General features: G+C 33.6%; 1 protein-coding gene across 1 annotated transcript in view; it reads right to left on the bottom strand.

The window, feature by feature from the left end:
- ADAMTS6 (ADAM metallopeptidase with thrombospondin type 1 motif 6) overlaps nt 1–14,004 on the bottom strand; it is a 270,671-nt gene extending 256,667 nt beyond the window's left edge. The window contains exons 1-3 of the mRNA XM_060007024.1: nt 13,911–14,004; nt 6,651–7,025; nt 4,076–4,440 (exon numbers count right to left, since the gene is read on the bottom strand). Coding sequence (XP_059863007.1) covers nt 4,076–4,440; nt 6,651–6,747 — 462 coding nt within the window. The 5' untranslated portion in view covers nt 6,748–7,025; nt 13,911–14,004. The remainder of the gene's footprint in view (nt 1–4,075; nt 4,441–6,650; nt 7,026–13,910) is intronic.
- Nucleotides 14,005–14,367: the final 363 nt, after the last annotated feature.

Below are 14,367 nucleotides of genomic sequence, written 5' to 3'. Positions count from 1 at the left end.
TAGCCATGGTAGTCTTCTTGCTGTTCCTCAAACACTCTCAGATCAGACCTTTGTACTTGAAGATTTCCACCTGGAAATCTTATCTCTCAGATGTCAGTATTCCTTTCCTCATTTCTTTTAAGGTCTTTACTCAATATTTTTTCTACATTAGAACTTATCAGTATCCAACATATTATGATTTTTATTTATTTATCTTATTGTGTATCTCCTCCACTAGAATGCAAGCTATACAATAACAGGGATTCTTGTTTTGTTCACTGTTGTACTCCTAGCACCTAGAACAGTGCCTGTTACATGGTAGGTACTTATAAGCACTTGGTGAATGGATGAATTAATAATGGAAAAAGTAGAGAAGCAACTATGAACTTAACTAAATGAATAGAAAGTCTAATGGGGTCATTGGTCTTTTAAAACTAGGTTTATAGTCTTTAGTATCTTAGAGAGATAGAAGAAAATCATTTTTCATCAAATAAGAACAAAATATGAAGAAAGAAACAATGCAGGAAAGATCTGTTGAAAATTAGAAATATGACTGCTATAATTTGTAAATCAATTAAAGAAAAAGAAAGCAAAAGTAGGAAAATCTCATAGAACTTAGAACAGAAAAAAAAGGGGGGAAGAGAGATAAGAGAAGCAGAAAACCAATTACAGAATGGGGTGGTGAGGGACAAGGAGATAAAATCACTAAGGAAATATTTTTTAAAATTTCTCTAAGTTGAAGGAGGGTCTTTAAATTGAAATCACCCATCAAATACAAAACAGGGGTCAGGAAAGAAGACCCACAGCTTACCACATTATTTATAAAATTCTTGAAACAGGAAGGATAGGAGAAAAGCATATCATATTAAAAAAAAAACTTTTAAAAGAAGAGGAAAAGAACAAGAAGCAGACTTCTATCTGCCACCCAAAATGTATCAATGCCAATTTTTTTTAGCTCTTTAAATCTTTTCCTAAGATATAAAACCATAGAGATAAATTTGATACCCCATATTTCCCTTTTCCAATTCTACCATCCATGGTTCTGAAGGAAAACTATTTTTGAACCTAGAATTCTATATCCAACTAAATTATTAACCAAACATGAGGGTAACATAAAGTCACTTTCAAATAGGCAAGGACTCAGAAATTTTACTTCTCAGGCACCTTTTCTGAGGTAATTACTTGAAGATGTTCTCCAACAAAACCAGGATGTAAACTCAGAAAGAAGAAGATGTGGAACTAACCTAGGAAAAAAGAAATCCCAAGATGAGAGAAGTGTAATAGCTCAAGAAATTAATTAACCCATACACTCCAAGAAAAATGCCTCCAAAGAAGAATGGAATATATTCCAAGCAATAGGTATAAGGACTAAGGAACTGGATGAAACTGATCCGTTGGTAAAGAAATCATTTTTTTTTCCTCAATAAGACAAAATAAAACTAACTAGAAACTCCAGAAAAACAAAACCTAAATAAGAAAGCAATGGTTCAAATATAAAGCAAACTAAAAAGTAACATTATTTTAAACAACTGATAGATTATAATGTTAGGAATTTTTTCCTTTGAGTGGTGCAAGCATTGTAAAACTGAAACTATGGGTAAGGAAGTATGATTAGAAAACACTAATGATCTCTACATTGAAAACTATTTTATATAGAACAATTAAAAACAGAATTGACTAAAAGGGGCCTTAGAAAAGTGGGATTTTAGAAAAACTTGTTTACATATTCCATTTGATTAAAAATGTAACATGATATAAAATAAGAATGAAGGCGAGGGTTACTAAAACTGGTGGGTAAAAGTGAGATGAAGAATAGGATATTTACATAGTATCTGCTCACAAAGCATCTGCTCACAAATTCCTTATTAGTTGCCAAGGGGAAATAGTAACTAGTGGACAAACCTGGCAGACCACACCTAGATCGAGCAACATTGTAAAGCAACTATACTCCAATAAAAATTAACAACAACAACAAAAAAAGTGAGTCAACATGGACCATGCAGTTTCAATAGGAAGCAAAGTAAAACAGGTGTTAACGAATAGAAATAAGAGAGAATAAGACACACAGAAAGTCTCAATTAGGATGAAAAATAGATGAATGACACTTTGCTATCCCCTTAAATATAGAAAAGTTTCCATTTACAACCTTCTCACTTTTGCCTCATCAACATCTTTCACCGTTTCATCAGTAGACACTTATATCAGCAATTCTCAACTATTTCCAGAATTAAATTCTCTTCTAAATTTCAGAGCTATATTTCCCAAAAGCCAACTAGACATCTTTAACCTTTATTTCTTCAGATTCTTCACATTTACTATATCAGAATCACTCTCTTTATCTTCCTTTCTAATCCAACATTCTACTACCATTCCCTTTCTCTGCTAGTAAGTTCATATACAGCCTCATCAAAAAGAGAAACCTCAATCAACTTCAATTACTTTCTCTCCTTCATCCCACACCCAGTTCAATGATATTTCAATTTTTAAAAATATTATTAAATATCTACTATGTACTATATGCCAGGGAAGAAAAATTAATGACACAAATCCTATAAATTTTCTCACCAAAATGTGGTTCAAATTCTTTCTATCTTCTCCATTCCCAGGGCCATAGTCTTGCTATAGGCCTTCATTATCTCCTACATGATCTAACTCATCTTCATATTTCCAATCACTCCTCTTCCCTCAAATCTCACAATAGAATTAGCTTTTTTCCCCTAAATCTCAAATCCGTTCATTTCACCACCCTGTTAAAATTATCAATGGCAATAATTAATGTTAATGCCAAATTCAAAGAGCTTGGTCAATGACTAGGAACAGTATTTTTCTATTGTACTTAACAGCAAATGTCATTTTAACATGTAAGAAGTTTTAAAACAGATTTATTTTGGATAATTTATCTTTATTCAAAAAGATAAATCTCTTTTGTATATAAAGCTTAACACTGCTTATAGAGAAAGAAGCTAGAGAGGAATGTATTCAATGTGTCTATTTTATAGGAATTAAACCCAAATATTAAAATCTAAGTAATCGTTTTGACTTATTAATAGTTAAAGAAAATAGATAATCTGAGCAAATTCTTATGTATACCTATAGTGAAAATTTGTCTCCACTGGGTGGTTCGTAAAACTCCTTCCAAATTTAGAACTATTTAAACCCAACTCTAATTATGTAGTTGTTTATACTGAAGTAAAAATGAGGATATGGATGTGATAGAGTAAGGAAGAAAAACAATTTCTGAAAATGTGAGTTGAGAGCATCAAAATGTGTGTACTCTTTTAAACAGATAAAGCTTTAATGAAACATCTATACTAGCCTGAACGGGATAAAAGCAGTAAAGGAAGTGTGAACTAGAGGAAGCAGAAGTAGAAGAACATGCTTTGTTCTACAACCATTACTATGTGCCACCTTGAACTATGTATTTACCATTAGACTAGAATGGACTCAAATGCCCAGGCTAGAACCTATACTCTTGAAATCCAATTTCTAAGTAAAATAAGATTTATTATCAATTTTCAGATAAATATAGGGAAAATTACTTCATAAAGAGACATTGATATAAAAGATTTTCCTTCAAGAACTTATAAACATGAAGTAGGTCATACGTAATTTTAAGCTATGTTGATTACCAGAGAAAGATAGTATAGAAAGAGACCTAAGGAGGCAATCCATGTCATGGTTTCCTGTCATAATATATACATACATACATACAATACCCTTAAGCTCCTCATAATGATTGAGTTTTTTATATGCATTAAGGATATCCTATTTGAACAGAAAAATGTAACTCTAAAAGGAAACGTGAGGTTTCATTCATTCTTCTACTAATAATATGGGGTTTTAAAATTTGTTCTTACTTTGAAAAGTCAATGCAAACATTATGAAAAAGATTATCAAAAGCAAAGGCAGCAGAAATAAAAAATTTTAGAATGTTACCTTCCCTAGATAAACTGTATATATATATATATATATATATATACACACACACACATATATATATGTATATATATGTATATATTTTATTAATCTGAGGAAAGACATTTATATTGTGAATTTATTTTCCCATCAGAAATTTAAAATTATAACATCTACTTACCAACCCAACACAGTTGCTTAAAGCCACTTTAGTTGTACTATGTTGATCTTGCAAGTATCCTGTGTAATGACAGTTGTCTAAAAAATCATGTTTCCACTGGGGTCCATCTTTCCCCCAATATTCTACTGTAAAATGTTTGGACACAAAATCTGTGTTGAGAGTCAAGTTTAGGTGAAAGTGCTTGCCATAGGCTGAAAGTTTAAAAAATAACTTAGATACTGCCTGTTGTGGATCGAAAGGGTCCATACTCCGTCTTCTCCTGGAGTGCTTATCATTCTTCACAGTAAAGCTGAGAAAAGCTCCATTTTGATCAACCCTTATTGGAATAGTTAGCTGGTAGTGTTCTAGATAAGTCAGGAATTCCTCTTTGTAATCACAAGGCAGAGAATCCAGAAAAAACACATGGAAGAAAAGAAAATTTAACAGAACAAAGAAGTAGCAGTATAAACAACAACTATATTGCTTAAAACTATGTATCATTATATGTGAGGTATGGACAAAAAATGTTATATTAAACAAAAACGAAAGAGCAGAAGTTTAAAATCTCAAAATGAATTAAGTTCCAAATATTCCATTCCTTAAAAAAAATTCTAAAATTATTTTGAAAGGCTATTTTTCTTTTTTAAATCTAATTTTAAAGACATGAATTCTAAAAGCTAAATTCTACAGTAAATATGAATATTTTATATTGAAACAAAAAACAGTGAAAAGTACACATATGTAAAAGAACAGAATTTCATTCAGATAAATATGTTTATGAAAGTTATCCAAAATAGTTTATATAGAATCTCTACGGTCTTGTAGAATTTTTTTCTTTTTTTTTTTAAATTATCAGTCACAATGTAAAATACAGCAGCCACTTTGGAAAACGGTCTGGCAGTTCCTCAAAAAGTTAAACATGGAACTACCACCTGACCCAGCAATTCCACTCTTAGGTATTTTTACAAGAGAAATGAAAATGTACATCAACACAAAAACTTGTACATGAATGTTCATAGCAGCATTATTCATAATAGCCAAAAGAGGTAAATAACCCAAATGTCCATCAATTGACAAATGAATAATAATTATAACAATAATAATTATTGTTATAATAATACATGGTATATTCATACAACAGATTATTCTACAACAGAAAGAAATGCAGTACTGATACATGGTATGACGTGAATGCCTTCATAATCAAAGTTCATTATCTAAGACTATAAAAACACTATGCTAAGTGAAAGGAACCAGTCACATAGAATTCCATTTATATAAATATACAGAATAGGCAAATCTCTGCAGAGAGAAATAGGTTAGAGGTTGCCTAGGGCTGGGGGTAAGTTGGTTTGGAGGGAACTGGGGAGTGACTGTTAATGATTTCAGAGTTTCTTTTTTGGGTAATGAAAATGTTCTAAAATTGCTTGTGATGATAGTTGTACAACTCTGTGAATATACTATAAACCACTGAATTGTATACTTTAAATGGGTGATTACATGGTATGTATACTATATCAAAATAAAGTTGTTTAATAATTATCAGATTGACAAAAAATTCAGAGGACTATTAAATATATTTTCCTCACTTAGGTGTACTAAATATTACCAATCTACCTTCTTAACCACATCTTCCTTTAGCTAAGTTTATCACTAAGGTGGAACCAAATGTCTGCAAATTGCTTCACTGTCTACACATGAAGTTCATCCACAAATATAAACTCCCATGAAACCATGACCAAATGGAAAAAAAACTGAAAAATAATATTTATTTCACTTCTCATAAATAAGAGTTTATACTAAATGCTATGGCTTTGTTGATCTACTTTGAGAGCCACATTTTGTACATATGGACTTCTAGATACATACATCAATCTATAATAGCCTTGAAAATCTGGCTCATCAGCACCAAAAAAATGAACTATACATTCATGGGAGGAGAATCCAAAAGGTATGCTTTCAATAATTCCATAAGAATTGGACTGGTCCATGGAAAACAAAATGACCTTCACTCCTGGGACCTCTGTTAAGATCTTTTCTATGATATGAAGTTCAATTTTACAGATTAAAATTATAGGGACCTATGGGTTAGAATCTGAAAAGTTGAACTTCTTATAACTCTTACTCTTTTATCTAGTTTCCAGTCCTTATATCAGAATTCTTAAGTTTGGAAACACATTTTTCCACTAAGGGTCCATATTAGAAGGATCTTATATCAGAATTTGCCTGCTTTCTTGCTCTTTTGCAAGAAAAACCTTTGGATTCCTTTTGAACATGACCTTGCCTGTAAATACTGGCAATGAGTAACCCTATTAAAGTTTAGAATTCAGAGGAAGAGGCCTAGGTGTATCATCTTCTAAGAAAGACCAGTCAACTCTAAAATGCACTGGATATTAAATACTAGTAGGACAAGTTAAACAAACTCTTTTAGCGTCATTAACATTTATGAAACCAGCACTGAATTGACACAGTAGGCCTCCACTCCTACCAGCATACATCCCAAAGAAAACGTTCATCCAAACTAAATATTCAGAGTCTTTTCTTGTAAGATAAATAGCAACGTTTTTTTTGTCAGTTTCAAAAGCAGGAATCCTACCTTGAGAACTGTATGAAAGCCTGTGGTCACTATGAAATTCCGATGAAGCCATGACGAGGCTCAAAATCCAGGTCAACGTCTTCCACAAAATTTCCATAATTTAGAAAACTGGATGATTTTTTAGAGGGCTACCTATGCGCTAGAGAGTCAATACCATGCCAAAATCGAAGCATAACAATTTTATTTCTTTAATACTTCTTGCAGATTAGTTATTAGATATTCCACTGTTTAACGGGTATTTTTTTCCAACATCCCGTACTTTCTTCTGTATCTGGATTCATTTTCTCAGTCCAAAATGAAAAAGATAATGATGGTAAAATTTTCACAAGCAGAGCATTAGGCTGATTAGTCACTAAAGTATGGCCATTTTTTAACCTAGAAAAAAAAAATTTAAGTTAACTGAAAAATATTCTGAATGGACAGATCTATATTGTTGAATGCTTGCCAAAGGACATACTACAAAATAACATAATTAAATCAAACCATTGTTGTCCTTTATAGTTTAAATAAACATTCACAAGACTAAATACCAAATTAGAAACCTAAATGGTTAGCAGGATAATGCCAAAGCTACTTAATAATCAAAGAAGGAACCCGAAGAGGATTATAAAAATTCTTTTTAAAACTTTGAAGATAACAATGTATGGGTATAGCGACTAACCTTTTGATAAAATAAAAACTAGGCTGACTTTACAAAGATAATTTTGTGAAAGTGATAAACAGTATGTGATTGCATTCCTTAACATGCTTTTCAGTACACTGCTGTTCAGAGATTGATTTGTTGCTTTATGAGGCACCTATCTTTTTTTTCTTACAGAGTAGATCTACAAATACACAGTGGCATTAAGCAGCTGTCTGTGAAAACTCAGTAGCATAAACTAAACTTCTGAAAAGTTGAACCATATTTACTGTAACCCTTGACTTTATCTGGAAGTCTTTTATGACTCATAAAGCAACACATATGAGACAATTTAAACTATCTAGAATGTAACTGTAAAGAAAAGTAGTTCATTTTCTGAAAAGAAGTTTTAAAAATTCAATTCAGGTATCACAACAGATTTCATGTCCCATCTCACGTACTTTTCTTTCGACTTACAATTTCAGAGTCCATGAATTCACGTTTTATACAGAACACTGACATACTTGGCTACCTAATTTCCTAGCACATAGCACTTTAGAATAAGAAAATAACAAAGGGACTAGAAACTAGCTCAGTAAAAGCACAAACGTGACAAAAAAAGAGGAAAAACTACAAAGTAGTTTTAGAAGCCCAAGCAATACAATTGGAGCTAGAGACAAATAGCCCTTATGTAGCTTAATAGTTCATATTGTATATTACGACTGTGGTACAGCTGAATATCTGATATTCAAAATACTATGCCTGAGTCAGGAATAAAAGGTTAAATTACTTTTAATAATGTAACTTATTGTTATGACAGAGAAGTATACAAAAGATACTAGATTTTCATCCCAAGACCCTAATACATGGGATTATCATATAATAAATCCTTACATATTTGTTGATTGAAAAAAATGGATGAGTAAATGAATGAATTAATTAATAGTGATTAAAATAAAATCAATTTAGGGATATTAAAGGATATTTAAGATTAACTGTAAACTTAACTTATTTGGAATACTTCATTCCCTATAGTGCTAGAAATATTGTTATTACAACATATAAAACAACCACAACCATTTAAAGTTCCTTACATCTGTGTCTATAAATTATTAAACTGCTAAACCTTGGAAAAACTAATTCATTAATCAAAAACTGTTGTTTTACAATGTTTTAAAAATGATGCTATAATAACATGGGGATAAGAAAAGATTAAGACGCAATCTTTGCCCTTTAGGAACTCATAATCTAAGGAACAAAGAAAAAACTCAAGACAGGCTGATATATGCCATAATAAAGTTATAAAAGGTATTAGAGGAGATCAGATGAGGGAGATGACTTCTGAGTCTGATGGGTGAAGGAAAGTTTATGAAAAAAAGTAACATTTCAGATAGACTCTGGAAGATGAACAGAATTTCACAAGTCAAACTTCTGGGGGCAACCATTACAAATTAAAGAAACAGAGTCCACAAAGTCTAGATGGAAAGAAAAAAATGGAAAATATTATTAGTAATAATAGTAAGTTTGGTTCCTATGCAGAAGACTAACAGGTAATAATATCTAGAAAGGTAGTTTAAGGTCAGGTCCAAAAATAAAGAGAACTTTAAATATATGTTACTTCTTTTAATATTCACAGCAATCTTGTAAAGCAGGTATTATTGTCCCTGTGTCAGGAAGATGGTCCCAATGATCGTTCCTCCTAAAATCCATGCCCTTCTGTAACCCCCTTCCTTTGAGTAATTTGATCCTAACTAATATAATACCGCAAAGGTGAGGGGATGTCACTTCAATGATTAGATTACAAAAGATTCTGACTTCATCTTAACAGTAGACTCCCTTGTCGGGCTTTGATGAAACAAACTGCCATATGGAGAGGCTCACATGGCAAGGAACTGAGAGCAGCCTTCAGATAACCACTGGCTAGGAAATGAGGCCCTCAATGCAATAGCTTGCAAGAAACTAAATCCTGAATATGTGAGCTTAGAAGCATATGCCTCCCCAATCAAGTGTTCTGTGGTGACCTTAGTCCTTGCCAACACCTTGACTGCAGCCCCGTGAGAGACTCTGAAGCACAAGATAGAGCTAAGCCATGCCCAGACTCCTGAACCACAGAAACTGTTAGTTAATAAATGTGTGTTGTTTTAAGCCACTAAGTTTATGGTGATATTCTTTGCACCAATTGATAACTAATACAGCTGCCAATTTACAGGTAAAGAAGCTGAAGCTCATAGTGGCCACATAGCTTGAAAACAGCAGAGCCCAGAGTCGTACATAAGACTATCTGACTCTAAAGTCTAAATTCGTTCTATTATATCACGCTTCCATTTTAAGTCACTGTAACTTAAATATACAATAGCAGTTGCATACAACCAGTATCAAAATAGATATTCATAAATGATACGTTAATTAACATGAAATTTTAAGCAACTTGATACACAATAACTGTTTCATCTCAAAATTTCTTCTACAATGATTTAGGCAAAACAACAGGCAGTATATGTCTTTTCACAGGCAAGAATTTATAAAGAGATTAAATCACACCGTCATTCAATAACAACACAGTTGACCCTTGAACAACATGTGAGCCAGGGGTACTGACCTTCTGCAAAAATCTGAATATTACCTACAGTTGGCCCTCTACACACATGGTTTCTCCATAACAGACTCAACCAATCAAGGATAGTGTACTACTGTAGTATTATTATTGAAAAAAATCCTTATATATGTGGACTTGCAGTTCAAACCAGTGTTGTTCAAGGGTCAACGGTAAAGAAAATAATCCAGTTATCTTGATTCCCAACCTACTTATGTACAGTCTCCAGCTCCTTAACAGTTGCTTCATGAACATTTACTCTTCATTTTTTTTTCAGATCACTTGAGTGTTTTACATAAAAATGTCTGACATTAAGTGAGTCCCTCATATACTTTAATCTTCCTTTAAAGAGGAATATATAATTAACACATTCGAGTTAATTTCTAGTAGTGGTGACAGATTTGTACTGAATCACATTCATCCTTTTTTCCTATTTTCCTGGGCTCTGAAACTGACAAACTTACAATATAATTACCTGGGTTTAGGGAACAACTCTTTTTTTCCCCTTGAGAAATTTCCTGCTCTTCACAGTTTTTTAACCTCCACTCTTAACATTACTAGCACTGTCCTATAAATGCCCAAGTTAAGTAAGCCAGTAGCCTTGAAAGAAAAGGTAGTATGTAACTACCTGGTCAAAAGTACACTAACATTTGATTTAAGGACCTGCAGTAAAAAGAGCACTGATGCATAATAGAAAGGGCAGGAGCTTTGAAGTTAAACAAACCAGAGCTACAGCCTTGGTTCCACCACTAGCTACAGTATCTGGCACATGGGCACTCAATAAATTGGAGTTTCTTTCTCCTTTCTCACTCCTTCCTTCCTTTCCCACATTTTTCAAGCCTCTAATGCCAGTGAGGAAACTTAACAATAAGTAAACGAGTGGGCTCAAGTTCAACTAAAATCAACAACAACTACCATATCTAACCACTCTTAGTTACCTACACAATAAAAATGAAAGGGTGAAACTACTTTCTGATACCTACTGAAGAAGTTAATCTGGACATCATAAACAAATATGTGTAGGTACTAACGTATCCAGATATAGTTTCCAAAATTCAGATTGATATTAAAATAGTACATAATTACCCAGAAATCATAATGCATTAACTCCTTACATTGTACAGCAGAAGCATTAAGCTGTGGAAAGCACAAAGGTTTTGAGTCCTGTCTTGACTACAGGTTACTTAACTTTTATAGATGAGATGTTTCCTAGATTACACATGATGTAAAGTGTTCACATACTTCATTTTAATGGTTAAATAAATATTAGTCCCCTTCGCCTTGTTATCTGACTCATCACTTTTCAAAAGCCTTCCTTCAAAAATAGTTTCATGTTCCTCCTTCCCTTAAATGTGGAATGGTTGGATATGATGATGGAATCAATCAACTAGATTGTATTGTCTTTTAGAGCAAACAGTAAAGAATTTAAGTCATGGTAACTGGGCTCACAACTATTTTAAATTTGAAAACAGAATCAAAACTTCCACTTTACATTGATTTCACATAGGCGTTTTTCCCTAAGACAAATGCACCAACCAGTAGAGTTAAGGGATCATTTAACAGCTTCCATGGATCAAAGCTACACTAAGTAGAAATAAGATCAGACAACTTGCACTTTAGTGATTCCCTCAGTAGTCTGCCCTTGTTGAAGGGTACTTACTTGTCTTTTTCCTCTATCATCTTTACTTCCCACTCAAATGATCTAGGAGTAGCCAAGTAACAATTTCCTTTCATGAACTATCATTATGGAGCTAAAGAACATGTATAACATCCTTCTCGACTTCTTTCATTCATCTTAACTCTGGATATTTCTTTTAAAGCCGATTTCGTCTTCACAGAGGAAGCAACAATACTATGCTTCCTTCAGGTACTCAATTTTTATATGTGAAAATTAACTTTTCATCTCATTTTCCATTTATTCACTCAACAAATATTTATTGTCACCTACCATATGCCAAGGCTTGAAGTACAAAAGTTTCCAGATCAGATATAAATTTTGCAAGTTTGGTTTCCGAGGAAAGGTACAGTTAAAGAAACTTAAAACTTACTAACAAGAAAAGCAAATAAGCCAAAAGCAAAAATACAAAATATTATTCTACAAAAATCAAGGCCCAAATTACATATAGTCCCAAACTGTTTTTTTCCAGATGGCAAGTTAAATATACGTTATCCGTATTATAACTTCTCTCCTGAAAAACAGAAACACCTTTTTCTCTTGACGTTAGCTCAAAATGTTGATAATCAGCTATGCCCTTTGGTAGAACCAAGAGAGCTAACCACTTCTTCTACCTTTTACTCTTCCCCCACCAAATGTTCCAAAGAATGTGCTACTAACTCTCTTAATATGTTAACTCTCTTTATTCTCTCACGAAAGTCACACATAGGGTAAGATTTGGCATAGAGGCCCATCCACTAGTAGTTACTAATGGTTGCCAAGGAAATGAAGAGGAAGTGGTAAGAGTAGACAAGAGTAGGAATTAATCTTACACGTATTGGCCCAGTCATGAAAAATATTAAAGTATTTCAGGTCTTGAGGGTAGAGGTTTTTGCCCTTGAGAATCACAAAAATATTAATACCACCATACAGATTTCATTTGCCACCATTTGTGAGAAATGAATGAAGTTGATTTGTTTGAAATCAACTTATTTGCCTCTACAGCTATTCCTTAAAAGCCCAAAACACCAATGATCACATATAAACACTAAATTAATATAAACCAGAACTGCAGCTACCACTTTGGTGAAACACAGGAAAACAATTATCTCTCAAAATTAATTTTCTCAATTTCAACTACACCAGTTTTATGTTACCTTTCTTTCTCTGTCATGAATTTTGAGAGCTATCATTCACACATCTAAGTTTCAGTCTAATCAACATAAGCTAAAAAAGGAAAGGAAAAAAAAATTGTCCAAGAAATTTGAACCTAAAGGAATATGTTGGAAATCACACTCCAGTGTGTTTTTAAAAGTTCCAAGCAATAGTTCAGTTTCCCCTTTCCTCCCTCGTTCTGCACACCCTCGCCCACCCACCCCCATCCCACTTCACCCAGACAGAGGGTAACAGTCTGAGCTGCCCTGGTTGAGTTGATCCTAAAGTTAACATTCAGCAGCCCATTTCCAGACAGCAGCGCTAAATCTATTTGGATAAAACGCGTGTGACCCAGACAGTTGGCATTTGGCCCAAACGCGTTGCACCGGCAGCTCAAATAAAAACAAGAGTAAGAAACTCACTCTCTTGTTCCCTCTCAGTGCGCTTTCTCACTCTCTTGCTCTCTTTGCCTCCAGTACAACAAGGAAAGAAATTACCAAAGACAGGAATTGTAGTACACATTATCTGAAGGCAGCTTTCCAATAAACCCTCCAGCACAAACCCCTCCCCAATCTCTGAACTTTGATCCCATATACCATATATACAGACATACCCGATATTCAAGGCTCCGGAGGGTTATGAGTCTAGCACGTCCCAAGTGGCCAAAAGTAAATCAAAAACACACATTTCCATCTCTTTGATTAGCCTATTAAGAGCTTAACATATCTAGAGCATCGGGACTATAGCTACCACATTAATTCTGCCCTCTGAGCCCAGGCATAAAATATGCACTTGTCTGACTACTTAAGACACTGACTTGAAACTATAAAATGCAGAAGGTTTTTCTTTAAGAAAACTGAAAATCAGATTAAAATACACATCATTATTACTTTCCCGATTACTATTTGGTGATTAAAGACCACAAAAATCATCAAGTCATACTTCACAAAACATGTCTATTTGTATAATAAACGTATATTTTTTTGCATCATAAAATATTTGCAAGACCCAGAATTCTCCAACCCCCGACTAGTCTGGAGTTAAAAGATTTCTATCTGTAAAATGAGTTCAGTCAAGCTCACTCATTGCCATTAAAAAAAAAAAAAAAAAGAAAAAAAAGAAAAAAAAAACCACACAGAAAAAAGTTTCCTACGCGTTATTCGGAAGACAAGCAAAGCACAAGTTTTAATTTAAAAAAAAAAAAAAAGGTTTCATTGAATATTGTGAAGTCTTCCTTACCGTTTTCATCTTCAAATTCTGATAAAAAGTAAGTTTCAAACAATAGAGATTGCACTGGACGACTCACGTACTCCCTCTCCTCTTTTTTTTTTTTCTGCCCCCCTTTGCAAAGCCACAGCAGTGAGTTAGTTATTCTGCAGCCAGAATAAAACCCTATAGTCTGGCTAACCCGGGCTTTAGAGAACGGACTTTCCGATTTGGCAGAAAAAGAGATGCCTTCAATACATCCAGGCTATCATCCTGAGATGCTGCCTTTGCAAACCCCCTTTCTCTCCCGCACCCCCTCCCTCCAAAAAAAAAAGGGGGGGAAGAAAAAAAGAAAGGAAGGAAGGGAAAAAAAAGACTTATTGGGGGTGGAAGTGGTGCCCTCTCTTCCTGGACAGCTTAGTGCCTTTGCTATGCAAATAACATGTGAAGAGCATCAAAAGGTATCAGGAGAAAAGAAGACAAGAGGAGG

This window comes from Delphinus delphis, chromosome 3 (assembly GCF_949987515.2).
Source record: "Delphinus delphis chromosome 3, mDelDel1.2, whole genome shotgun sequence".
NCBI lineage: Eukaryota > Metazoa > Chordata > Mammalia > Artiodactyla > Delphinidae > Delphinus > Delphinus delphis.
This window is presented reverse-complemented; position numbering and strand designations above follow the sequence as displayed.